Here is a 27,557-nt window from a genome sequence, read left to right as displayed (position 1 = left end):
ATCAGCCTTCCATCACCACTACTCTTCCATCCCACTCTTCTCCTGGAGTTCATGAAAATACTACTATATCCAGAAGAGTCTTAGGACTCTTTTTCACGAGTCCTGCATTCCAGTTAATTCCATTTTAAAATCTAATTACCTACTTCGTGTGGACCCATTTTAACGGGTGCCTTTTACTGGTTAAGTTAGATTTTAAATCTTGACTTAAAGCTTTCGTAACAGCAGGAATTGATATTCTTTGGGTCTTTCGGTAAAGTCACGTATATAGGTTCAAAGAAAATTACAAAGTAACAATATTTAGTTATTATAACAATATTTTGTTATTTTCTTTGAACCTATCTACATCACTTTACCGAAAAAACCAAAGAATAAGTAAGATTTTATAAACCAACTATTAATTAAAGTACTTTTAGTGTTGTTTTCACACTCACGTTGCATGAAATAAAGATTTATATTGCCACTTAAATTAACTGTAAAGTGCTTTAGCTGTGCAATGAACATCATCCGAAAAAATATATGTGCAAATTACATTATCATGGGGGATATGTGAACTAAAGCATTACTGTACATTAGTTGTAAGCAGTGTCCTCCGATAACACTTAAAACACGTGTGTTTGAATCAAAATATTTCTTCCCAAGACAGCATCATATTTTAAGAATTGTACATTGTCAGCGTTGAGAATAATTTATTTAATTAATGCTGCCGTACATTTTTTTATCATGCAAGGAAGGAAAATAGCATTTTGGACAAGCAGAATCAATCTTGTGTTGTTCTCGCTAATAGTATCCCAAAAGTGCGATTTGATACAGAGGCATGAACAGACATCTTTCCAGAAACGCCAGAAGACATTTGGGACCTCCTATAATGCCTGAGGAGCAATTTTGGAAAGAGATAGGCACAGAACTTCGTTGGATGTCTCCCCAACGGGCTTTTTCACACCGCTATCATAAAATGACCATCATTTAGCTGTTTACATGAGTGGCCATCCTTATTTAATTTCAGATGGGCGCGCGGGTATTTATACTCGCACGTCAGCTCATAGTTTATACAGTGAGGGAAAAAAAGGTTTTAATCCCCTGCTGATTTTGTACGTTTGCCCACTGACAAAGAAATGATCAGTCTATAATTTTAGTGGTAGGTTTATTTGAACAGTGAGAGACAGAATAACAACAACAAAATCCAGAAAAAACGCAAGTCAAAAATTTTATAAATTGATTTGCATTTTAATGAGGGAAATAAGTATTTGACCCCCTCTCAATCAGAAAGATTTCTGGCTCCCAGGTGTCTTTTATACAGGTAACGAGCTGAGATTAGGAGCACACTCTTAAAGGGAGTGCTCCTAATCTCAGCTTGTTACCTGTATAAAAGACACCTGTTCGCAGAAGCAATCAATCAATCAGATTCCAAGCTCTCCACCATGGCCAAGATCAAATAGCTCTCCAAGGATGTCAGGGACAAGATTGTAGACCTACACATGGCTGGAATGGGCTACAAGACCATGGCCAAGCAGCTTGGTGAGAAGGTGACAACAGTTGGTGCGATTATTCGCAAATGAAAGAAACACAAAAGAACTGTCAATCTCCCTCGGCCTGGGACTCCATGCAAGATCTCACCTCGTGGAGTTGCAATGATCATAAGAACGGTGAGGAATCAGCCCAGAAGTACACGGGAGGCTCTTGTCAATGATCTCAAGGCAACTGGGACCATAGGCATCAAGAAAACAGTTGGTAACACACTACGCCGTGAAGGACTGAAATCCTGCAGCGCCCGCAAGGTCCCCCTGCTCAAGAAAGCCAATGAACATCTGAATGATTCAGAGGACAACTGGGTGAAAGTGTTGTGGTCAGATGAGACCAAAATGGAGCTCTCATTGGCATCAACTCAACTCGCCGTGTTTGGAGGAGGAGGAATGTTGCCTATGAGGTGGAAACATTATGCTTTGGGGGCGTTTTTCTGCTAAGGGGACAGGACAACTTCACCGCATCAAAGGGACAATGGACGGGGCCATGTACCGTCAAATCTTGGGTGAGAACCTCCTTCCTTCAGCCAGGGCATTGAAAATAGGTCATGGATGGGTATTCCAGCATGACAATGACCCAAAACACACGGCCAAGGCAACAAAGGAGTGGCTCAAGAAGAAGCACATTAAGGTCCTGGAGTGGTCTCCAGACCTTAATCCCATAGAAAATCTGTGGAGGGAGCTGAAGGTTCGAGTTTCCAAACGTCAGTCTCGAAACCTCAATGACTTGAAGAAGATCTGCAACGAGGAGTGGGACAAATCCCTCCTGAGATGTGTGCAAACCTTGTGGCCAACTACAAGAAACGTCTGAACTCTGTGATTGCCAACAAGGGTTTTGCCACCAAGTACTAAGTCATGTTTCGCAGAGGTCAAATACTTATTTCCCTCATTAAAATGCAAATCAACTTATAACATTTTTTACATGCGTTTTTCTGAATTTTGTTGTTGTTATTCTGTCTCTCACTGTTCAAATAAACCTACCATTAAAATTATAGACTGATAATTTCTTTGTCAGTGGGCAAACGTACAAAATCAGCAGGGGATCAAATACTTTGTTCCCTCACTGTACGTGGCTATGCCACACGGGTTTCCAGCATGTACAATGATTTTCTCTCAAAGCTCCTGCGCTGTAACAAGTAAAAAAAATTACAGCCCTTTGCCCAGTCCTTTGCAGTGAAAGTACTCTCCTCATGCCGTGTCGGCCATGGGGATAGATTGAACATACTTCACCACTCTGGTCAATCTGAGTTGGTGAATGGGGGGGGGGGGGGTCCCGGACCAGTTCAGACTTTACTGTAAGTACAATCCCAGTCGGGATGAGCAATGAAATGATAATCACAATCAAGGAAATGAGTACCAGAGGGAAGCCACGATTGGATGACTCGCCCCGACTGGACATCTGTGAAAAAGAGCTGTATAGTTCATCGGGTTCCTCCAGTTTAAATGAATATTCTGATTATGGATGCCATATAAAAAGGCCAGCCATCGCAATCGGAGTTGCGAAATCTCTACTGCTGGCTCAAATCTGCCATGGAGAGGAGGAGCACCACCCTACTCTCGTTTGAGCAAGAAGACTTTTGAGTCGACTCGCATTGCTTGCACGGTGCCTCATTGGACGTGTGAAATTGCACACGTTGGGTTGAACCTCGCTGAGGGGCTCCTGTAAATAATAAAAAAAATACAAAATAAATAGCAAATAATAGCTCTCCCACATAGAGTGCCACTTACACTTCGTTCCACCAAGCGTCGCGTCGTTGTCGCCCCGACTCTCTTGCCACCCTTTCCACAGTTCACTTCGGCGCTGACCTACGACAGCATCCTGGTGATCAGCGAGGCCTTCAAGAACCTCCGCAAGGACCGCTTTGAGCTGTTCCGCAAGGACAATGCTGGGGACTGCCTCGCCAACCCCCCGGTGCCCTGGCCACAGGGCTACGACATCCAGCAAGCCCTCAAAAACGTGAGTGGTCACCGAGGCACCCGTCTAGTTCACGGGCCAACACCTTGTTTTTTTGTGTTTAGTTTGTTGCCCTTCCCCCGCGTCTCCGATTAGCACAGTTAGCTACGTACACTGCGAAATAAGTTGTTACATCAGTATTGCAAGTGAATCTTGCAATAGCCTTCATTTATAATGTATGTAATCACGTAATCAACAATTAGCCATGTGCAAGAAGTGGCAACGGTAAATATTTACAACCGCCTGTGGTAACGATTGCTGCTCTGGCTCACGGCTTTTTGCATCATGAAGGCAAACACAAACAAACACACCAACACACACAAATCAAAACACACGCAAACCAACACACACACGCGCGCAAACACTCACACACAAACCAAAACATATACAAATTAACATATGCAAACTAGCACACAAGGGTAGGATTGAAGTAGGCATGAGTTTTTGGATTTATTTTTTTCCAGCATATTTTCTTAGTTAAATGCCCATTTTGAGATTTTATTTCGTATATTTGGATTGGAATGTATTACATTTAAGATAACTCTCATTGGTTAAACATTAATTTCTACATCCTTATAATTGGAATGTTAACAAAAAATATAATCGGTAAAAACATGTTATATATATACACTTTTAGCGTTTTAATAAATTGCGCAAAAATTCATAAACATGTCAATTATGTCACGTGATGGTGGTGGGAAATGCACAGACAACATGGAATCTGAAATAATTTGTAAAATCGGATCAGGTGAATTTAGTATGTTCGCAAGATTCTCGGATTAGCTGATAATCAGGAACAAATTGTTGTTTTGCAGTTAAATTCCTCAACTGCAAATCCCAGATTGTCCAACTTATTTGGAGGCGTCAATAATATGAATTTGAAAGAATTAGCGTCGGTTTTCTGAGCACCTCTATGGCACCCTCTAGTGATATCACCAGGGTATGAATACCTGACACGGAGTGAATATCCCTAAATAATTACAGTGAGGGAAAAAAGTATTTGATCTCCTGCTGATTTTGTACGTTTGCCCACTGACAAAGAAATGATCAGTCTATAATTTTAATGGTAGGTTTATTTGAACAGTGACAGACAGAATAACAACAATAAATCCAGAAAAACGCATGTCAAAAATGTTATGAATTGATTTGCATTTTAATGAGGGAAATAAGTAATTGACCCCTCTGCAAAACATGACTTCGTACTTGGTGGCAAAACCCTTGTTGGCATTCCTTCCATAATTTCAACCGTGATGACGGTTACAAACTGAGTAATCATTGGAAAGATGTGATTAACCATGCAAAAAAGATTTAACTACACTTATTAGCCAATCTTATTTGACAGACAACCATTACTGTTTTACCATGTTTAGTGGTGGTCTCCCTGTTACAGGTTTAGTCACAAACCGCACCTCTCCATAACAAAGGCTCAGCCTTTGTTATGCAGTCTATTCTTAGTCTCAAGCCTCACCTTACCATATTAATAATAAGTATGCGGCCCTTGCCCCACCACCTTCTCCAACCATTATATAAACGCAGTGGTAACTCCTGCAATCTCTCATTTACTTGATAACAGCTGTCGTGGCTGTGACGGTACCACCTGAAGACGGAAGCTTGTGTTGTCTCCGAAACGTCGTGATTTTTATTTTTATTTTATTTTACTTTTTAATGTTTTTACCTACGTGACTTTACCGAAAAGAACCTAAGAATACCCTTGTTGGCAATCACAAAGGTCAGACGTTTCTTGTAGTTGGCCACCAGGTTTGCACACATCTCAGGAGGGATTTTGCCCCACTCCTCTTTGCAGATCTTCTCCAAGTCATTAAGGTTTCGAGGCTGACGTTTGGGAACTCGAACCTTCAGCTTCCTCCACAGATTTGTTATGGGATTAAGGTCTGGAGACTGGCTAGGCTACTCCAGGACCTTAATGTGCTTCTTCTTGAGCCACTGCTTTGTTGCCTTGGCCGTGTGTTTTGGATCATTTTCATGCTGGAATACCCATCCACGACCCATTTGCAATGCCCTGGCTGAGGGAAGGAGGTTCTCACCCAAGATTTGACGGTATATGGCTCCGTCCATCGTCCCTTTGATGCGGTGAAGTTGTCCTGTCCCCTTAGCAAAAAAACACCCCCAAAGCATAATGTTTCCACCTCCATGTTTGACGGTGGGGATGGTGTTCTTGGGGTCATAGGCAGCATTCTTCCTCCTCCAAACACGGCGAGATGAGTTGATGCCAAATAGCTCCATTTTGGTCTCATCTGACCACAACACTTTCACCCAGTTGTCCTCTGAATCATTCAGATGTTCATTGGCAAACTTCAGACGGGCATGTATATGTGCTTTCTTGAGCAGGGGGACCTTGCGGGCACTGCAGGATTTCAGTCCTTCACGGCGTAGTGTGTTACCAACTGTTTTCTTGGTGACTATGATCCCAGCTGCCTTGAGATCATTGACAAGATCCTCCCGTGTAGTTCTGGGCTGATTCCTCACCGTTCTCATGATCATTGTAACTCCACGAGGTGAGATCTTGCATGGAGCCCCAGGCCGAGGGAGATTGACAGTTCTTTTGTGTTTCTTCCATTTGCGAATAATCGCACCAACTGTTGTCACCTTCTCACCAAGCTGCTTGGCGATGGTCTTGTAGCCCATTCCAGCCTTGTGTAGGTCTACAATCTTGTCCCTGACATCATTGGAGAGCTCTTTGGTCTTGGCCATGGTGGAGAGTTTGGAATCTGACTGATTGATTGCTTCAGTGAATAGGTGTCTTTTATACAGTTAACAAGCTGAGATTAGGAGCACTCCCTTTAAGAGTGTACTCCTAATCAGAGCTCGTTACCTGTATAAAAGACACCTGGGAGCCTGAAATCTTTCTGATTGAGAGGGGGTCAAATACTTATTTCCCTCATTAAAATGCTAATCAATTTATAACATTTTTGACATGCGTTTTCTGCATTTTTTTGTTGTTATTCTGTCTCTCACTGTTCAAATGAACCTACCATTAAAATTATAGACTGATCATTTCTTCGTCAGTGGGCAAACGTACAAAATCAGCAGGGGATCAAATACTTTTTTCCCTCACTGTATTATTATACAGGCGTCTCGCTTAACGGGCGTTCTTTCAACCACAATCCGCTCTCACAAGCAATTAATATTTAGACCCATTTGTTCGCAAAACGATAAAAATGTCCACTTATGGAGTGGACACCGGTCGATGAATATGCATCCCCTGGCAGCAGAGATGCACGGTGGCCCACAGCTGTTTGTTTCACAGCTCTCTTTGGTCGTGTGGCAGAAAGGGGGCCTCGTGGTGGCACTGTAGTGGGTGGGTGTGGGGAGCGCTCACAGCCAACACCAGTGAACCAGTCCTGGGCTTCCTCTAGGTCGACTCAGCCTCAAATAAGTAGCGTACCTGGTGCGGTGTGTAAACATCGCCACAAGGGAGACAAAAGCAGCCGGGCGTAGTGCTGGCCACCCACCTCCTCGTGTGCCCAGATCAGCCTTTATAGAGGTACTCGCGAGCAGCGTTTGCCCCAAAAGTCTATGAAAGCTATACGAGGAATCTTGCACTGTGGTTCTTCAAGTGCGGTGTTATATTTGATGTTTTATTACGTTATTTTTGTATTATATATATGCTTTTCTCACGTTAAAAATGTTGTTCCCAGAGTGCAAAATGTTTGGCCTCAAACGTCTATTTCAGATTTTGACATGGGAGTGCGTCAATGGGAAGACGACCATCGTTGCTCACGAGTTTTCGCTTCCCGAGCTATTTTTCATGGAGCGTGTCTCGCTCGTTAAGTGAGAGGCACGCGGCTGTACCATAACACTGTGGGATGCTGCCCTTGGTGTTATGGTTCGTGCACACTCAACTTCCAATTCCAGAGGTCACAAAGTTCAACCTCCCACTCATCACTACAGACATCGCAAACACACGAGCATGCAGCATCATCGGTTCACGCTTCGACTAATGCAACTCTGTACTCACCCGGTCCTAACAAAAAGCCTAAAAAAACTCCGTCTACAAAACCACCTCGCACACACTGTCCTCACCTCCCACCAACTGTGTCTGACCTCCGACTTCGATCTCCGGGCCTTCCACTGGCTCCCAATCCCCATCAAAATTACCTTCGAAATTGCCTGCCTCTGTTACACTGCCTACAGGGCCGGTTACCCCTCCATACCTCTCGGACCTCCAGACGCCCTGCTCCAAAACCACCACCAGAACTCTCCGCAGTTCTACCCTGGAGTTATTCTCGAAATTGAGAGTCAGGACCGCGATCGTCATGCGTCGTTTCTCTGTTGTCGGCCCCTCCACCTGGAACGCCATCCCCCTCCACATTCACAGCGCTGTATCTTTACCTGCCTTTAAGCGCCTTCTCAAAAAACACATTTTTATTTGACTTTAACTTGGAACTGATCTCTGCTCCGTCCCTCAGGGTCACTGCCTTCGGGAAAAGTGAAAATAGTGTGCGTTATAAATTGGCATTATTATTATTATTATCATCATCATCATGAATGGGAAATCCACTGCATCGTGAGCGTATTCACCTACAGGTCACCACATATGACGATCCTGCGATATACCAAAGACAAAGATCTCCCGTATAGCCGTAACAGACGGTAGGTGCAAGTGCTGTTAGCAAGTAGCAACTATGAATGCTGGCACAGCACTCGAGGGGGCGGGTGGCCAGCACAACGCTCGGCTACCTTTGTCTCCAGAGCTGTAATGTTTACACACCGCACCAGGGTACTCATTTGAGACTGAGTGGACCTAGGAGATGCCCAGGACCAGTTCAAATAATCATCACTAGTGTTGATCAAGAGCGGGAATTGAACCCGGGTGGCCGGGTTCGTAGCGCAGTGCGCCAACCACTGCGCTCCCGCTCCCCACCATCGACCCAGCTCCTGCACACGATTAACACAGATACATGCTAATCGAACAGATTTCATCACACCCTCTGCTCGTGAACATCCTCATGGACGCGTTCTATTTTAGGCGGCCACTCCATAATGAATTTGGACCATCAGCCATCAAAGTGGTGTGTTCTGCCCAAGCCCACCGACTTGTTTTAACAGTTTGGAAGAAGTCATGAACCTGCATGTTGTTCCTCTTTCTGCCTCTCAGAATAATCCTGAGCATGCATTTCCCCATTCCCTTCGGTGTTATACTACACAAATATAGCTTCAAATATACGTAGGTGTGTGGCAAGTTTGCCATATGTTCACCTCATGCCTGCACAAACCAATAGGCATTCGCTTGAAAAAACTTGTCCATGCTTTCAACTGTACATGGATGACAGGAGAATCAGAATATAAATTATGTTTTTTTTTATATACAAATAGGTTTAGCGTAAATAACGAGACTCCAGAATATATGTTTAGTGTGAGGTGTTGAGAGCTTGGTGTATTGAGCATACAGGAGAGAAATAAGGGAGTGCTGGAATTAATTATTAAAACTACAGCAGGAACCTTCAAGAGATTTGGACAAGGGAGGCTGATCATTAATGTGTTGCAGGGGGGAGCAGTATTCCATTAAGAACACCCGTTCATTTTAATGAAATTGTGTTCATTATTGTACTGGGAAGGAGCATTCGGAAAAATGAAGAGGCATTGCAAAGCTTAATTTCTGCGATTGTTCCATACATGGAGGAGACATGTGGTTTGCATGTTCCATTAGTCACAGCGATGGGTTGCGCTGCAAAAGGTAATACGACGACACAGCGCGTGCATCACAAAGTGTGCTATTACGCCTCACTGCCATTGACGAGAGATATCCACGGCTTAATTGTGCACGCTGAATTCAGAAATGATGAGCGCTAACACTTCATAGGAGGCGGTGTAAGCTCTATTTGATCCTAATGGCGGTACACCAGGGTACCAAATAATACAAAATGGCCGAGGCAATTAAATATTTTATTTCTGGGACACTATTTTTTCCAGGGGTGTACTTAATTCCGCGACTGGGGTACCAATCAATCCGAAATCAGTGCTACTCCGCAATGTCGAAATGTAGCGAGGACGATTGTGCTGAAACCCTGAATGCTCGTACGCACCGTAGTGGTGCATCGCGTATAACTCGTCGAGATGAGTCGATTGCCACATCGCCGACCATCAACAGACTGAAAATGACTGCATCGCGGACATTATGCGAGAGCTGGGGTACTATGGTACCCCGGGGTACCGCAATAAGGTTAATTTACCAAAGATTAACATTCTACCAAAGGCTAAATCGCATGAAACGTACCCGATCTCTTTAGATCTCGGGAGCTAAAGGGGCCGTCCATAAATAAGGGGGGGGGGGTCAAAAATTTGTGACGATGTGTGACGAGGGAGGGGGGGTTTGAGAAATGTGATGTCACATCAAAATGCACAACTTTAAATAAAAAGACAACACGTTCTACTTAATTAAATATACTTTTAATGTTTTCTCCTACAACATTAGAGTGCAGCGCTACATTAAATATGCACTACAATGACAATAGTTTAAAGTGATTTGAAGCATGTTTTATATTTGGGGGGGGGGGGCAGAGCTTTGTGACGTCATATTTGAGGGGGGGGTCTGACTTTTTGTGACGTCGTGTGACGAAGGGGGGGGGGGGGTCAAAATTCGTCCAAAATCGCGTGACGTCATTTTTGGACGGCCCCAAAGCAGGGTTAAACTTTCATGTTCCTTGGATCGTTGGGTGAATTTTTCTCCGGGTCCTCCGGTGTTTCCGACCACATTTCGAATTAACATGGCGTTCAGAATATTTGGCTGCTGCTATAAATGTCCACGTGGTAAGTCACTTCCTTGAGCTATCATTTGTGGCCAGGTCGCCACAGTGGTGTAACACTTTGCTCACTCGACTTACAATACTGAGGTCGCCAGCACCGATTAGATCTCCTGGCGCGGCAGTTGAAACGACGGAGCGAGTTCCCCCCCCCCGGCCCCCTCCCCCATCTCTGTCCACCCAGCAGTACAAATGGGAACACCACAGGTTGCGTGTGGTGAGTTCAAGTGTGGTTGCTCCCACCTCTTCTAAGACGTCTGGCCAGCATGGAAGACATGGCAAAACACCCTCTAGAGCTCTCTTTAGTGAAGACCCCTTCTACCAGCTGAGGCATTAGCAAGCACTTTCAGGGCTGCACCTTCATCGCTCATACTTCATTGATACATTCTATGTGCATACCTTGACAGAGTTTTTACAGTGACTCATTGGCTATTCCGGCTACCTTTAAAGCCTTCCTGAGTGAAAATTTATAAAATGGTATCAGTGCCAAGATAAGACATTTAAGGCAACAGCCGTTGACTTTCGACAGAGAAGAGCATATGCTAAGCTGTGAGAATAGAGACCTGCTTTGAAGCGTGAAACTTAGTTTGAGAAAATAATGTTTCAGTCTATCGCGTGTCGGCACACATGAGAACTTATGGCACCGTTAAATCCAATCACAAATGAGGCATTTTAACGTTAATTAGTGTCTGCAGATGACAGCAAGTACAATCTAGCCAGAGTTAATATAAAGTGTCCCTCTACGTTGTATTAGCCATATGTTTCAGCTTCATAGATGAATACAAATGCAGCGTGTATCCTCCAGCAGGCAACTGTAGTTGTTTCAGAACTTTTAACAGAGTCTGGGTCAGACTCCAACAGCTCACATTGTCCTTGAAACTGATTGGTCCACACCAGACAGTTTTCTTTTGAGCCTCGTCTCAAACGGTCTTAGACCAGAGGACGCCTTTTGGCCTAATTCTGTGAGGTGAGTTACGCGAGCAGCCTCTCGTTGCCGAAGTCTCCGTATTTACGTTTGTTCATCTTCACGGCAGGGTGGTCTAGCTACAGTGAGGGAAAAAAGTATTTGATCCCCTGCTGATTTTGTACGTTTGCCCACTGACAAAGAAATGATCAGTCTATAATTTTAATGGTAGGTTTATTTGAACAGTGACAGACAGAATAACAACAACAAAATCCATAAAAACGCATGTCAAAAATGTTATAAATTGATTTGCATTTTAATGAGGGAAATAAATATTTAACCCCTCTGCAAAACATGACTTAGTACTTGGTGGCAAAACCCTTGTTGGCAATCACAGAGGTCAGACGTTTCTTATAGTTGGCCAGCAGGTTTGCACACATCTCAGGAGGGATTTTGTCCCACTCCTCTTTGCAGATCTTCTCCAAGTCATTAAGGTTTCGAGGCTGACGTTTGGCAACTCGAACCCTCACCTCCCTCCACATATTTTCTATGGGATTAAGGTCTGGAGACTGGCTAGGCCACTCCAGGACCTTAATGTGCTTCATCTTGAGCCACTCCTTTGTTGCTTTGGCCGTGTGTTTTGGGTCATTGTCATGCTGGACTACCCATCTACGACCCATTTTCAATGCCCTGGCTGAGGGAAGGAGGTTCTCACCCAAGAGTTGACGGTACATGGCCCCGTCCATCGTCCCTTTGATGCGGTGAAGTTGTCCTGTCCCCTTAGCAGAAAAACACCCCCAAAGCATAATGTTTCCACCTCCATGTTTGACGGTCGGGATGGTGTTCTTGGGGTCATAGGCAGCATTCCTCCTCCAAACACGGCGAGTTGAGTTGATGCCAATGAGAGCTCCATTTTGGTCTCATCTGACCACAACACTTTCACCCAGTTGTCCTCTGAATCATTCAGATGTTCATTGGCAAACTTCAGACGGGCATGTATATTGCTTTCTTGAGCAGGGGGATCTTGTGGGTGCTGCAAGATTTCAGTCCTTCACGGCGTAGTGTGTTACCAACTGTTTTCTTGGTGACTATGGTCCCAGCTGCCTTGAGATCTTTGACAGGATCCTCCCGTGTAGTTCTGGGCTGATTCCTCACCGTTCTCATGATCATTGCAATTCCACGAGGTGAGATCTTGCATGGAGCCCCAGGCCGAGGGAGATTGACAGTTATTTTGTGTTTATTCCATTTGCGAATAATCGCACCAACTGTTGTCACCTTCTCACCAAGCTGCTTGGCGATCGTCTTGTAGCCCATTCCAGCCTTGTGTAGGTCTAGAATCATATCTCTGACATCCTCGGAGAGTTCTTTGGTCTTGGCCATGGTGGAGAGTTTGGAATCTAATTGATTGATTGATTTTGTGAACAGGTGTCTTTTATACAGGTAACAAACTGAGATTAGGAACACTCCCTTTAAGAGTGTGCTCCTAATCTCAGCTCTTTACCTGTATAAAAGACACCTGGGAGCCAGAAATCTTTCTGATTGAGAGGGGGTCAAATACTTATTTCCCTCATTAAAATGCAAATCAATTTATAACATTTTTGACATGCGTTTTTCTGGATTTTGTTGTTGTTATTCCGTCTCTCACTGTTCAAATAAACCTACCATTAAAATTATAGACTGATCATTTCTTTGTCAGTGGGCAAACGTACAAAATCAGCAGGGGATCAAATACTTTTTTCCCTCACTGTAGATGTTATTTTATTTTTATTGAACCCATTTTAACAGTCACAGCAGAAGAAACGTAGATATACAAGTAAGGCCAGGGTGTCTGGGAATTGCATCCTCTGGGTAGGCTATCTCCAAAAAACAGGAGCTTGCTAAGGTATATAAGGTTATTTAGTTTTACCAACGAGGTATGTTGGACTTCTTTGGCACTGTACAGTATCACAGAGACAGCGAGCAAAATTAAAAGAGAAAGGAACTTGATGCAAGGTGGCGAGCTTAAGAAGTGTAACTTCTTCTGTTTGTTACATAAATAGCTCTAGATTTGAAGCTTTCGTGACTGCAAGGATTCACATTCTTAGGTTGTTTCGGTAAAGTCACGTCGGTAAAACATTAAAATTAATAAAAGTAAAATAAAATAAAAATCACGACGTTTCGGAGGCAACACAAGCTTCCGTCTTCAGGTGGAACCGTCACAGCCACGACAGCTGTATCAAGTAAATGAGAGATTGCAGGAGCTACCACTCCGTTTATATAATGGTTGGAGAGGGGGGGGGGAAGCGGAAAGTACAGCACACTTTTTATTCATATAAATAGCGTTGTTTGAAGACCAACTCCAGAATTATGACTCTAGATGTTTGTTATTAGGCCACAACGTAGCTCCTGGCAGCACTGAGTGAAGACCTACAGTTCCTTCATGGAAACAACGGAGCCGGCATGCGTTGATGATGCACCCCCCATCACCTATGTTTCGCAGCCACAATCACAGCACTGGCTTTAATTTAGCACCAATAATTAATCAGCCGTGACCTACAAACCGACATTTCATACACTTTAGCATATATAGTGAATAACATTTGGTGCAATGTTCATGTGATTTAAGGTGCAGGTGAACTTATGTAACATTTGCATAGCCCGTGGCTTTTGTGTCTTTTTTTCAATATCAGCCTATGGAGGGTCAGGTGTCAGGATTTACACCACCTGTGTCATCTGCTAGCAGTCATGTTCCATTGACTTCTGCTTTTAAAATGATGTACGCTTAAATTAAACACCTTTTTGTGACGCTGCGTTGGGAGATGCACACAAGCCCAAATACACACAATCTCAACACGTTCATCAATAACACTGCCCTAAATGGGAAAGTAAATAGATAAAGGGATTTTGAGTTGGCATACTGTAGGTGCTGTTGCAAATTATTGTATGTTTCTGAAACACTAACGCGTTTGCGACGAACACATTGCGTGTTGCTTTCTTTAAGTGCCACTAATTCTACAATCTGGCTTCATCAAATCAATGTATTCCAGTCTCCTTTTTGCACTTACATTACAGACTACACACATGGTTTATCACACAGCGGGTTCCGCTGACATTCCCGAGCACTCCAGAGCAAGGATCAACAGAACCGCAAGCATCTGGACTGAGTCCGCCACGCTGGTCCATCAGCGGGGACGGCCTCCTGCTCCCGCTCGGGCGGCGCCCCAACCACCAGATCGACCGAAGGCGCGGACTGCGACACAGGAGGCACAAGAGCAGCAGGGTCAGCAGCAGCAGGCGCATCCTCGATCCCGGCAAGGTTCTGAGCCCCATCCACGGTCACAGGCCCGGGTGCTGTGGACGGCATGACACAGTCCTTCCAACACACGCGCTCTGAACGCATCAACCCCAAACCGTTGGACACATCAGACACCGGCAAGCCAATCGTTGGAGATGAAGAGGTGATATGTGGATGAACAAACGGCTTCAACCGAGAAGGATGGACAAACCAACGGCGACGGCCCACCCGGATACGCACACATTGTGGCCGTTTCACCTCGACCACTTCCACGGGTCCTTGCCAGGGCTTATGTAACTTAGGAGATGTACCAACCGGCACCTGGGGGCAATGCAACCATGCTTTGTCGCCGATGGACCACGGCAACATGTGATCCCGCTTCCCCATTACGTTCATTGCGCGCCTGTGTTTTGGCAGCGTTAACTCTGGCCGCCTCTCGAGCCGTAGAAATGCGCTGTAGGGAATTTTGCACATGCTCAAACAATCTGGACTTCCCTTTATACAGTGACGAACCCAATTGGGTACCTATAGGGGGCACATTCTCTCTCCCATACATCCTATACGCAGCAAGCACACTCGGCACATGCAAATCCCAATCCATCTGCCCAGCGTCGACTGCCTGACAGAGCATGGAGGTCAAAGTTCTATTCAGGCGCTCCACCATCCCATTCATCTGTGGGTGGTATGGCAATGTCCTAATTTTCCTCGTACACAAAGCGTCGCAAACCTCACGCAGCAATTTAGACGAAAAATTGCGCCCCTTGTCTGTGAGAATTTGCTTCGGGGCTCACTTGTCCATCATATAACCGTACAAAAACGCCTCCGCAATGGAGGCCGCCGACTGGTCAGACCATAGGCCATCGGGAAAATATTCAACCCCCACTAAAATAAATGTCTTCCTTTGTGGAGTAGCCCAAAAGGGTCCAAAGATATCGAGCGCCACCAATTCGTTGATACGTGAACCCGTAATGGATTGCAGCGGCGGATGTGACTTCCGCTGCGGCGGTTTCCTGGGCGCACATTCAACACATCCTTGGATCCATCTGGAGACATCAGCTGTCATCCCCGGCCTATAATAGTCACACTGTAGTGTCAAGAGGGACTTCTGGACACCAAAGTACAACAGATGATCCTCGTGCAGTGCGCGAACCAAGTCACCCCGGAGAGCGGTGGGGATGACAAGCCGCCAGCGATCCAACATATCCTCTCTCTACATCAAAAGGCCATCATGAAGAATCAATCGGGGCCCATCAGCTGACGCGATAGTTTCCCGTGAATTTTGCGCGCGACCCCGCAAGACCCCTAAGGAATTGTCATTCAGCTGCTCGTGCACCCAAGCAAAACGTGCAAGCTGCAACACGCTATCAACCGGTGCAATCGGGCCAGGGGGCTCCGAACCAGCAACCACAGACATAACGGCAGCTGGCTGCAACATGGAGAGTCTACAATGGCCCGCCCCCGATGAACATGGACAACGAGGCGATTGAGGCAACTGGGACAAGGCATCTGCGTTACAATGTCGAGCACCCTTATGATATATCATGCGGAAATATTTCAAGCCAATGCGAAAGTTGGCCAGAAGGTTGTTCGACTTTCAGGGAATTCTGGAGGGCCGCGTGATCTGTACAAACAACAAATTCCCTGCCGTAGAGATAAGGCCTCTATTGTCGGATGAAATAAACAATGGCCAATAATTTCCTCTGAGTGACACAATAACGACGTTCCGCGGGGGAGAGGACATGGCTGCCATACGCGACCACCTTCTCAACCCCGTTTTAAACGTGAGACAAAACGGCGCCTATTACCGTGTCACTCGCGTCAGTGTCCAGGATAAATGGCGGGGAGAAATCTGGATACGAAGGGCTAAAAACTCAGCCTCTTCCTCCAGACCCCACCAGAATCTTTGATTCTTAGCCGTCAAAGCATGCAAGGGTTTGGCGACCACAGCAAATTGCGACACGAACTTATGGTAGTATGATGCAAACCCAATGAAATTGCGGATATTACCCACACACTTGGAGGTCGGCCACTCGCGCACACATACCTTTTTTTTTACGGATCCATGGTGATGCCCTCAGCACTAACAATATAATCCAAATAGTGCACTGAATTTTGTAATAAATTACATTTCACCAGCTTAAATTTCAGATTGACTGAGCGCATCCTAGCGAAAATGGAATGCAGATGTAGGAGATGTTCGTCAAAAGTGCGGCTGAACAGAATAACATCGTCCAAATAAATGAGACCAGAGTCCCACTGCAGGCCCATCAAGACGAGTTCCATGAGTCGCTCGAAGGTGGCCGGAGCCGAATTCAAGCCCATCGGAAGGCACTTAAACTGAAAGAGTCCCTGGGGCGTGTGGAACGCGGTTTTAAGCTTTGAGGAATCGTCAAGGGGAAGTTGCCAAACCCCGAAGACAAATCGAGAGTAGAGTAAATCTGCGCACCGGACAAGGCATCCAGGGAGTCGTACATGCGCGGGAGCGGGTACACATCGGCCACAGAAACTTTCTTCAACTTACGGAAGTCAACATAAAATCTAAGACTACCGTCCTTCTCCTTAACAAGCACGACGGGCGCTCCCCAAGGGCTATTAGATGGAGAAAAAATATCGGCGGCCAACATGTCGTCGACCGCCCATTGTACACGTTCATTTACCACTGGGCTCAAACAGTACGAGTTCTGATTAATAGGGCCGGCCTCCTCTGTGTCAACACGGTGATGCAACAGGGAGGTCCGACCGATATCAAATTCACTCTTACTGAAAACGTCAGAGAATTCGCACAAGAGCAACCGCAGGTCGTTCCGTTGCTCGGGAAACAACTGAGAATTCTCCTGATACAGAGCTTCAGCCCACATCTCATCTGTCACCCCAACGTGGTCAATAGCACCCACAACAATCTGCTGCGTAACAACATAATGTTCACGAAATACAGTGGTGGCGTGAGCCAACACCGTACCCGCCTGAACCACCACCGCAACCGAGTCCACGTTAAGAACTTGCAGGAATGGGACCTGGTCGGAGCAAAGGACCGTCTGTGCACCAACTAGTGCCAGTCCACAGGTCATCGTATTCGACGGGGTCAAAAGGACCCCAGCTGCTGAATCAACACTTTTAATTTCCTAACGATAGCGTAGCGGTACAAGCATCTGGGATCCTGGCGGGATCTCCACCGCAACATCAACAAGGGCTTGTACCGTGACGCATCCTGCCAAATGTGGTTGTGACGATGGCACAAAAAAAAAAATTGACCAGACGGCATTTCCAAACAACCCTGGTCAATGAGAATTTTGATGGGAATCCTCTTAAGGAAATCGGTACCCAAGCACAGCCACTTCGCCAATTATGATGCGGGCATTCACCTGGCCAATGATGCCCATGCTCCCACCATTTGCCACTACACAAGCATTTGATGAGCCGGAATCGACAACAATGAAATATAACGTCTGAAATAATGGTAGCCAAAGCTCCCGTGTCCACCAAGACATGCACCTCTACTCCCTGCACCGAACCCGACACCGCCGAAGAATCCTCAACCGCTGCAACCATGCAACGCGCCAATTTCCACCACTGTGTCCTCGGGCAAGGCCACTCCTGCGCAGCCGAACCCTGAAGCCCGGTGCCAATGTATGAGTTATGCTGAAAGCGAGTTAACCCCGAATTATCAGATGTCTGAGATTGCAAAATGGGTCAGGTGTCTGATGTGTACCGACTCGCCTGTTGGGATTGAGGTTGAGCCTTCGAAGGGGCAGCGGGCGCCAGAGCAGCAGTCAGTGTCGGAGGATGATTCTGGCACCCCCTCGCGAAGTGCCCCGGCTGGCCGCAGTGGAAACAGGCCAAAGGTAGCCTCTGCGCCATCCAGTCCTCACGTTGACGTGGTCTCCAGCTCCATCGATGGCGCGCAGCATCCCCCTGTCTCCGATTCTAATGCGGTACCACAGCAGCGCCGTCCCCCACCGAAGATGCATCGTCGGCCGGAACAACCACCACTTTGCTCGGCGACCATCCCTTCGGTTCCCCATCTCGGCTGGGGTCCCCCATTCACGATTTGAGACCAACGCTCTAGATTTTCATGGGCCTGAAAACATCTGGTGGCCCACCGGTACGTTTGGATGTCTTCATCACACACAGGTAAGACCACCCCCATGTCTCTAGCCAAGTTGAGGACAGAGTTATGAAGACTGCAGGCTGAAGACCAGCTAGACTAGGACCCTGGGACCTCGAGCCCGACGTCCTTCTCAGGACTGGGCCGAGCTGGGACCAGTGGTCGGGACCCATACCTTGGCTGGGTCGGGTCAGATAGCCTCCCCTAGGACACGAATAATTGGCAGGCTGAGAGTGAGCAGGGGCAGTGTTTAGGTCACAATATCCCGGAGGCCATACCTCCCTAGATAGGGGGCGTAAGGGAGTTGCCGTAGTTAAAAATAAACATACCGTGTTGCCTCGATCTCAACGTCTCCATCTCCATAAAATAACCCACTACACATGGGTGAGTGGTGCATAGCAGAATAGGCAGCTCGGACAGACAACCAACGTGGACATGTAGGACTGTAGCATTATGTGGTACGTGCGTCAGATCCCTTTTCTTCAGGGAAGGAAGGGGAAAAGGGGGGGGGGGGAGTCAGTCAAATTTAAATTTCAATCAAGTAAACTCGGGGTCTCTGGAGTGGCATTCACGAGGGAACCCCAGATCTGTGTGAACTTCACTTCCCTATTCCTCAGTTTCCGACTGAGGTGTTCTAAAGCTGCTAGGGCAAATAGGGAGTTATGCCAGAGGGTTAATGAGGGGCCCCATGATTCTTCCAGGAGCTCAGCATTGTTTTTCTAACCGAAATATTAATTGCTTGGAGAAGGGTGTGTTGGTGCCTGGTGATACCTTGGGATTTAAGGCCTAGGACGGAGGTTTCAAGGCTAAGTTGTATCTCGGTGCCAGGCATCGCGTTGTACAGATCAGTTATTTTATCATAGAATATCCTGATGGTGGAACACTCCCAGAAGTTGTGAATGTATGTTTGGATGGTGCCGGTGGGCACCTAGGGTAGTCTGGGGATATGGTGTGGAAAAATTTAGCCCTCCGTTGATTCGTGAGATATGTGCTATGAAGGAACTTAAATTGAATCGTCCTGAGAGGGAGGAATCTTAGACCTTGCCAGGGGTTGTGCCAAATTAGTTTCCAAGACTCTGATGGGAACGGGCAGCCCAGCGCCCCCTCCGAAAGCGATCTGCTTTTTGGTCTCACCTCGTTAGAACCCAGGAGCAGGAGTTGGTATGCCTCAGAGATTTTATAGTGGGTCTTCTCTTCAGTTAGCCATACCCATATCGGGGAGGGGATCTTTCGGAGGTCAACATCCCTTGCCTTGTTAATAGAGTCCCTGATCTAGATACATTTGAAAAAAAAATCGCTATTAGGGATGTAATGTCGCTTTCTAATGTTTTGGAGAGTGTCCAACACCCTGAATCAGATGAGAGATCACCCACCCTCTTGACCCCCTTGCCCCCAATTCTGAGGGATGGATTATCCCACATAGAGTCGCTGGAGGCCAAAGGTGATAGGGATCAGTCAATTTCTCAGGATCCAGAGGGTTGTGTTGACCTAGGATAGTGGTTTAAAATCCGAGTGCTTATCCCTAGGATGCGAGTGGACTATACCTTCAAGGCTACAGGGGATACTGATGCCTCTTCCCACTTCTTCCAGGAGCCTCATCTGTTCTTATTGAGACAATGCTTGACCATGAGGAGGCCTCCCGATAAGTAGTACTTGAGTTAAGATATCGTTGTCGATCCTGGCCACCTTGTGGCCCCAGACAAAGGAGGATACGAGGGAGCGGAGCTTACTGAAGAATTTCTGAATTATCTTGGTCGGGATCATCCTGAGATGGTAGAGGGCCTTTGGAAGAGTCATCATTTTGACCAAGTGGACCCGATTGGAGAGTGACAGCAGGATATCGTCCCAAATGGCTTGGAAGGTCTCAATCTCCAAAAGAAGGGGGGGGGGGAGTTCTCTTTGAAGAGATCCGCTAGGTTGTAAGTGATATTCACCCTGAGGTACTTGATTTGGGAGGGGTACCACCTGAAGGGGGAGACATTGGATGGAGGTCTTCCTGAAATCGTGGACTGAGGCATGATATCTGACTTTGTGACGTTGAGTTTATAGCCTGAGACTGCACCGTACTCAGCAATAAGCTTCAGGAGGGCAAGTATTGAGGTTTTGTGATGGTAAGCAGAACATTATCCGCATATAAATTTACTTTCTTTTCGACTTGCCCATAGCGTATACCTAATATCTCCGGGCTACTTTGTATCCTGGCTGCCAGAGGCTCAATTGCAATTGCATACAGGAGGGGGATTAAGGCACATCCCTGTCTCGTGCCTCTAGTGAGGGGGGACCTCTCTGAGACAGAGCTATGCACTTTTAAATTTAGATTCAAAACTCATTTCTTTAGAACTGATGTTTGGGTTTAGTTTGTTGTATTTCCCCTGCATCTACGAGAAGCACGGTTGGCTGCGTATGATGCAAAAGAAGTTCAACATATTTACATTTTAATTGCTGCATGGACTGCGTTGAAATCTTACATACCAAATTTACAATTCAAATCTGCAATAATGATTACAATAGACATTACATGTTGAATCTGCAGCATGAATCCTTAGATTGTATATAGTCATCTTTAAAGGGAAACGGTGTATGATAATTGGTTCTTTACCCTTCTATCTGGCAACAAAACTGACACCTTTTTACAAGGAGTCATGTTTGCATAGACCGCAATACCTGCAGTCATAATACAAACAAAAGAACATAACTCTGATAATGTGCACTGTCCTTAAAGTTGATTGATCCACACCCGAGACAGCTTTCCTTAGAGCCTAGTCTCATATGGGTTGGACCAGATGACGCCAAAAGGCGCACAACTCAAAGACAATGCACCATCAGAGTATGAGAGCTCGGGGCAAGCATCTACACTATGGGAACCTCATTTGCCAGTAAAAAATATGATAATTGGTTCTTTACCCTTCTATCTGGCAACAAAACTGACACCTTTTTACAAGGAGTCATGTTTGCATAGACCGCAATACCTGCAGTCATAATACAAACAAAAGAACATAACTCTGATAATGTGCACTGTCCTTAAAGTTGATTGATCCACACCCGAGACAGCTTTCCTTAGAGCCTAGTCTCATATGGGTTGGACCAGATGACGCCAAAAGGCGCACAACTCAAAGACAATGCACCATCAGAGTATGAGAGCTCGGGGCAAGCATCTACACTATGGGAACCTCATTTGCCAGTAAAAAATATGATAATTGGTTCTTTACCCTTCTATCTGGCAACAAAACTGACACCTTTTTACAAGGAGTCATGTTTGCATAGACCGCAATACCTGCAGTCATAATACAAACAAAAGAACATAACTCTGATAATGTGCACTGTCCTTAAAGTTGATTGATCCACACCCGAGACAGCTTTCCTTAGAGCCTAGTCTCATATGGGTTGGACCAGATGACGCCAAAAGGCGCACAACTCAAAGACAATGCACCATCAGAGTATGAGAGCTCGGGGCAAGCATCTACACTATGGGAACCTCATTTGCCAGTAAAAAATATGATAATTGGTTCTTTACCCTTCTATCTGGCAACAAAACTGACACCTTTTTACAAGGAGTCATGTTTGCATAGACCGCAATACCTGCAGTCATAATACAAACAAAAGAACATAACTCTGATAATGTGCACTGTCCTTAAAGTTGATTGATCCACACCCGAGACAGCTTTCCTTAGAGCCTAGTCTCATATGGGTTGGACCAGATGACGCCAAAAGGCGCACAACTCAAAGACAATGCACCATCAGAGTATGAGAGCTCGGGGCAAGCATCTACACTATGGGAACCTCATTTGCCAGTAAAAAATATGATAATTGGTTCTTTACCCTTCTATCTGGCAACAAAACTGACACCTTTTTACAAGGAGTCATGTTTGCATAGACCGCAATACCTGCAGTCATAATACAAACAAAAGAACATAACTCTGATAATGTGCACTGTCCTTAAAGAAGGGTAAAGAACCAATTATCATATTTTTTACTGGCAAATGAGGTTCCCATAGTGTAGATGCTTGCCCCGAGCTCTCATACTCTGATGGTGCATTGTCTTTGAGTTGTGCGCCTTTTGGCGTCATCTGGTCCAACCCATATGAGACTAGGCTCTAAGGAAAGCTGTCTCGGGTGTGGATCAATCAACTTTAAGGACAGTGCACATTATCAGAGTTATGTTCTTTTGTTTGTATTATGACTGCAGGTATTGCGGTCTATGCAAACATGACTCCTTGTAAAAAGGTGTCAGTTTTGTTGCCAGATAGAAGGGTAAAGAACCAATTATCATATTTTTTACTGGCAAATGAGGTTCCCATAGTGTAGATGCTTGCCCCGAGCTCTCATACTCTGATGGTGCATTGTCTTTGAGTTGTGCGCCTTTTGGCGTCATCTGGTCCAACCCATATGAGACTAGGCTCTAAGGAAAGCTGTCTCGGGTGTGGATCAATCAACTTTAAGGACAGTGCACATTATCAGAGTTATGTTCTTTTGTTTGTATTATGACTGCAGGTATTGCGGTCTATGCAAACATGACTCCTTGTAAAAAGGTGTCAGTTTTGTTGCCAGATAGAAGGGTAAAGAACCAATTATCATATTTTTTTACTGGCAAATGAGGTTCCCATAGTGTAGATGCTTGCCCCGAGCTCTCATACTCTGATGGTGCATTGTCTTTGAGTTGTGCGCCTTTTGGCGTCATCTGGTCCAACCCATATGAGACTAGGCTCTAAGGAAAGCTGTCTCGGGTGTGGATCAATCAACTTTAAGGACAGTGCACATTATCAGAGTTATGTTCTTTTGTTTGTATTATGACTGCAGGTATTGCGGTCTATGCAAACATGACTCCTTGTAAAAAGGTGTCAGTTTTGTTGCCAGATAGAAGGGTAAAGAACCAATTATCATATTTTTTACTGGCAAATGAGGTTCCCATAGTGTAGATGCTTGCCCCGAGCTCTCATACTCTGATGGTGCATTGTCTTTGAGTTGTGCGCCTTTTGGCGTCATCTGGTCCAACCCATATGAGACTAGGCTCTAAGGAAAGCTGTCTCGGGTGTGGATCAATCAACTTTAAGGACAGTGCACATTATCAGAGTTATGTTCTTTTGTTTGTATTATGACTGCAGGTATTGCGGTCTATGCAAACATGACTCCTTGTAAAAAGGTGTCAGTTTTGTTGCCAGATAGAAGGGTAAAGAACCAATTATCATATTTTTTTACTGGCAAATGAGGTTCCCATAGTGTAGATGCTTGCCCCGAGCTCTCATACTCTGATGGTGCATTGTCTTTGAGTTGTGCGCCTTTTGGCGTCATCTGGTCCAACCCATATGAGACTAGGCTCTAAGGAAAGCTGTCTCGGGTGTGGATCAATCAACTTTAAGGACAGTGCACATTATCAGAGTTATGTTCTTTTGTTTGTATTATGACTGCAGGTATTGCGGTCTATGCAAACATGACTCCTTGTAAAAAGGTGTCAGTTTTGTTGCCAGATAGAAGGGTAAAGAACCAATTATCATATATTTTTACTGGCAAATGAGGTTCCCATAGTGGAAACGGTGTAGTTTTGTGGAATGAACTTGCAGAGAATTACATCAAAGTATTCTTGGTCGAAATTATTTCTTAAATCAATCAAATGTTCAATAAGTGGGAATGTCTTATTAGTATTCTATTAGTGTTCTTGGTTGATTAAAACAGCCCACGTGATGCAGAATCCCCATACATGGTTGCCTCCTATTTCCTCTTCAATCCCATGGTTTTCATTTAATTTGTAGACTGTCTCTGGGGGTATAAAATATTACCTGGAATAGTCTGCTATAGTCATGTCCTATACAGAATTGGGTTTCTTTGAGGTGTGTTAAATATGGTTCCAACAATTCTGTTCCCTTCATTGCACGTATATTCATCTCATGCATGCCCTAGCATTTAATTGGTATGGCTATGCACATTGAAGTCTCTGTAATGTAAAAGGTGTCCCTGTTACGATGGTGCCATGGGTTCGAATTTAGATTTTCCAATTTTCCCTTATCGTCCCATCGTTTCTATAATTAGTATATTACATTCCACTATGGTGAAGTGACCTTAAGTACAATGTGGGGTTTGTAATGAACATGCATAGGCCCTTTTATCTTATTTAGTGGCACCTTACTGAATTTCATAAATGTTTGGAGGTTACATAATGTATTCTGGGTATTGGGCATTGCTGAAAACAACTGTGGTATCATTAACGAATTGGCCAAACATCCCCACGCAGGGCCCTACTGAAAAAAATGTTGACACATGTTTATGCTTGTTTGGCTAAAGGACTTTGTTATTATAAATGTTTTGCATGGTACATTAGTTGTTTCAATGTGGGTTCCTGCCCCTGTTTATACCATGTTTTCATTCCAATGTGTCATGCGAGTAACGTTTCCCAGGATGAACACGTTTTGAGAATGAGTAAATACTAGGGTTGTTAAGCGAGTTCACCGGTAAACCAGTAACCATATGGGACCTTTCTTGCCAGTATCAAAATATAAGGGTAAAACTTATTCTTATAAACCGGTAACTGTTTTCAGATTCGATTACCATTTCTGACAGCCAGGAACCGGTCATCAATTCCAGTGGAATTTTAGAAATGCACCGATGGGCGCGTGCGAACATACAAACCAGCGGAGCGGACTAAGCCACCATGTGGCACATATGTCTGTGTCCATGCCGCTGCCCCCTGGTCACTTAGTTAATGTTAATAATTAGAGTCACTGAGCGCGATGCAACCATACTCCCCACAGCCACTACCCATGACCCTCACAGTTTTACCGCATGGCACAATTGCCCTCATTTCTCGGTTAAAGGTAAAGCCCAGGAATTGCTTGTTTGCCCTATTCTTTCAAACTGGTCAGACATCTTTGAAGAGGTGGGAGTACTGACACTTTACCTCACCACATGTGCAGCTGATCAACTGTGTTGTACCCATTTGCATTGCTGGGTGGACAGACGAGGTGGCACTGAAGACACTTGCCCCATTGTTTCAACTGCCACGACGGGAGATCTAATATTAACCGACGACCTCTGGATTGCAAGTAAAGTGTGATGACTATCACACCACGGCAGCTCCTATGATTTTCAGTTATTTAAACATGTTGGGCTTATTGCTGTCAACATTTATCGTTGTGGATCAAATCTGCGATGCATGAACAAATGATTACAACAACCCTAGTAAATATCCACGTTGTTTTAATCATCACTATTCCAATAAACACTTTTTTATCCAGATTAGTATTAGTGAGTCTCAAGGCTTGGATTAATGAGGGCTCTCCTTGGGATGTATAGGGACTCTACTTACGAGCGAGTTAGGTACTAGAGGTCTATTCGTAAGTCGGTTTGTTCGTAAGTCCAACTTTACTCCTGTCAATTCCAAACATGCTGTACGGCGTGTACACTAAACAACAACAGGCAATGGCGGTGGCCAGGCAGAAGTGCTGGGAATGCTGGATAATGATACAGAGCAACCACCGCCATGTATTGCGCGGCAGTTAAACTTACGACTGCGTCCGAAGAGGCAACTGGACATATGGACAGGTTTGTTCATTTCTCTTGAAACTTCGTAAGTTGAATGTTGTAAGTCGAGGAGTCCCTGTACGTATACATGAGGATTTTCTTTTTGGAGGATTCAACATGTAGGCTAACAACCAAACTTCCAGTTAACAAACATACGCGTACAAGAGGCGATAACTCAAACTCCAAACACATCTTCTAAAAGTCTGACTCCACCTTGTTACCTTCTTTCTACCGGCACCACATTTGCACATGAACACATATGCCTGTGTAAACCACCAACGTTGCCTCGAAGTTACAATTATGTCTAAGTTGCATTGAATTATTGCCCCCAAAGTTCTGAGCATATATCACCTCTCGCTTTAAGACAACCACCAAATAATATAGCCACGCACTGTGTTTGTGCATGAGGTGATAATGACAAGAGGCCTAATCTAATATCCTTCATGGGCTTCTTTTATAAATCGTCCTACACTGCTCCTCAGCATGTATGTTGAACTTCTTTTGCACCAGAGGTAGCCAACAGTGAACATCGAAGGTACGGGGATGAACAACAAACTAAACACCAAAAGCAGTTCTAAAGAAATTAGTTTTCAATCTAACAGTATTAAGAGTTCACTCCATACCGTCCGTACAAGTAAACTTTGAATGGCAATGAGCGCGCCTTGGCGAAAACGTGCAGTGGGTGGCTGGGCTCCGGGCTAAGAACATGAACCTCGCTGTATTTGAGGACGTACTTGAGAATTCAGAAAGTGCATTTTGAATTCAATTGCTGAAGGAGCTTCCAAGCACAGGGAGCGAAATGTCGGACATCGTATCAGACAACATGGGGTAACAACCAGACCATGTCAGAGAGCTCCACAGTGTAACTGCAAAGACCTACGCAGCAGTTTACTTAAGGCAATTGTTACAAACTACAGTGTAAGACTAAGTTAAAACTAGGATGCTTTCCATGTTACAGCGCCATAGAAATTGACATTATAATTAACAATTTTGGGCTCAGGAACATTACACGGTAATTCGAATGTCCACATTAACACAGCTGCCTCCTCCCTAACATACAGTACTCCCATAATATCCAACGGCACAGCTTCCCCACACAATTACGAGTGTCGAAACGAATTTTCTAACGTTGCCGTTGGACAGTAATAAGCACATGGAAGCAAGGAACGGGTCACCTTAATGAGGGCATCTAATTCTTTCATTAGAAGGTTTTTTTTTTGCCAAGTCGGTGATGCGGAAAGAGAGAGGTTCTACTGGACAGGCGCTGGACATTAAGGAGGACATTTTTTTCTGCGCCCACAAAACATAATCCAGGCAGAAGCGTGGCGCGGGAACTGAAATAATTAACTCCGTAATAATAAGATGGTCCCGTCTGCCACGGGACCTAATAGCTCACCACTATGAATGCACGATGCAATCGTCGTGTGAACAACGATATTTTAAAACGCACACCAGGTTATTGTAGTAATTGATTTCAAAATGGCCCTCAAGAAACGTCCAGTCTTTTAAATATTACCGAACAAC

General features: G+C 45.1%; 1 protein-coding gene across 3 annotated transcripts in view; it reads left to right on the top strand.

Annotated features, from left to right (window-relative positions):
• The window catches only part of LOC144936104 (glutamate receptor 2-like), a 225,519-nt gene that overhangs the window by 147,341 nt on the left and 50,621 nt on the right, over positions 1-27,557 (top strand). For all 3 annotated transcript variants that reach the window (XM_078862957.1, XM_078862956.1, XM_078862955.1), the window contains exon 7: positions 3,310-3,477. In XM_078862957.1, the coding sequence (XP_078719083.1) occupies positions 3,310-3,477 (168 nt within the window). The remainder of the gene's footprint in view (positions 1-3,309; positions 3,478-27,557) is intronic.

The sequence above is a fragment of the Lampetra fluviatilis genome, chromosome 15, assembly GCF_964198595.1.
Source record: "Lampetra fluviatilis chromosome 15, kcLamFluv1.1, whole genome shotgun sequence".
In the NCBI taxonomy this organism is placed as follows: Eukaryota; Metazoa; Chordata; class Hyperoartia; order Petromyzontiformes; family Petromyzontidae; genus Lampetra; species Lampetra fluviatilis.
This window is presented reverse-complemented; position numbering and strand designations above follow the sequence as displayed.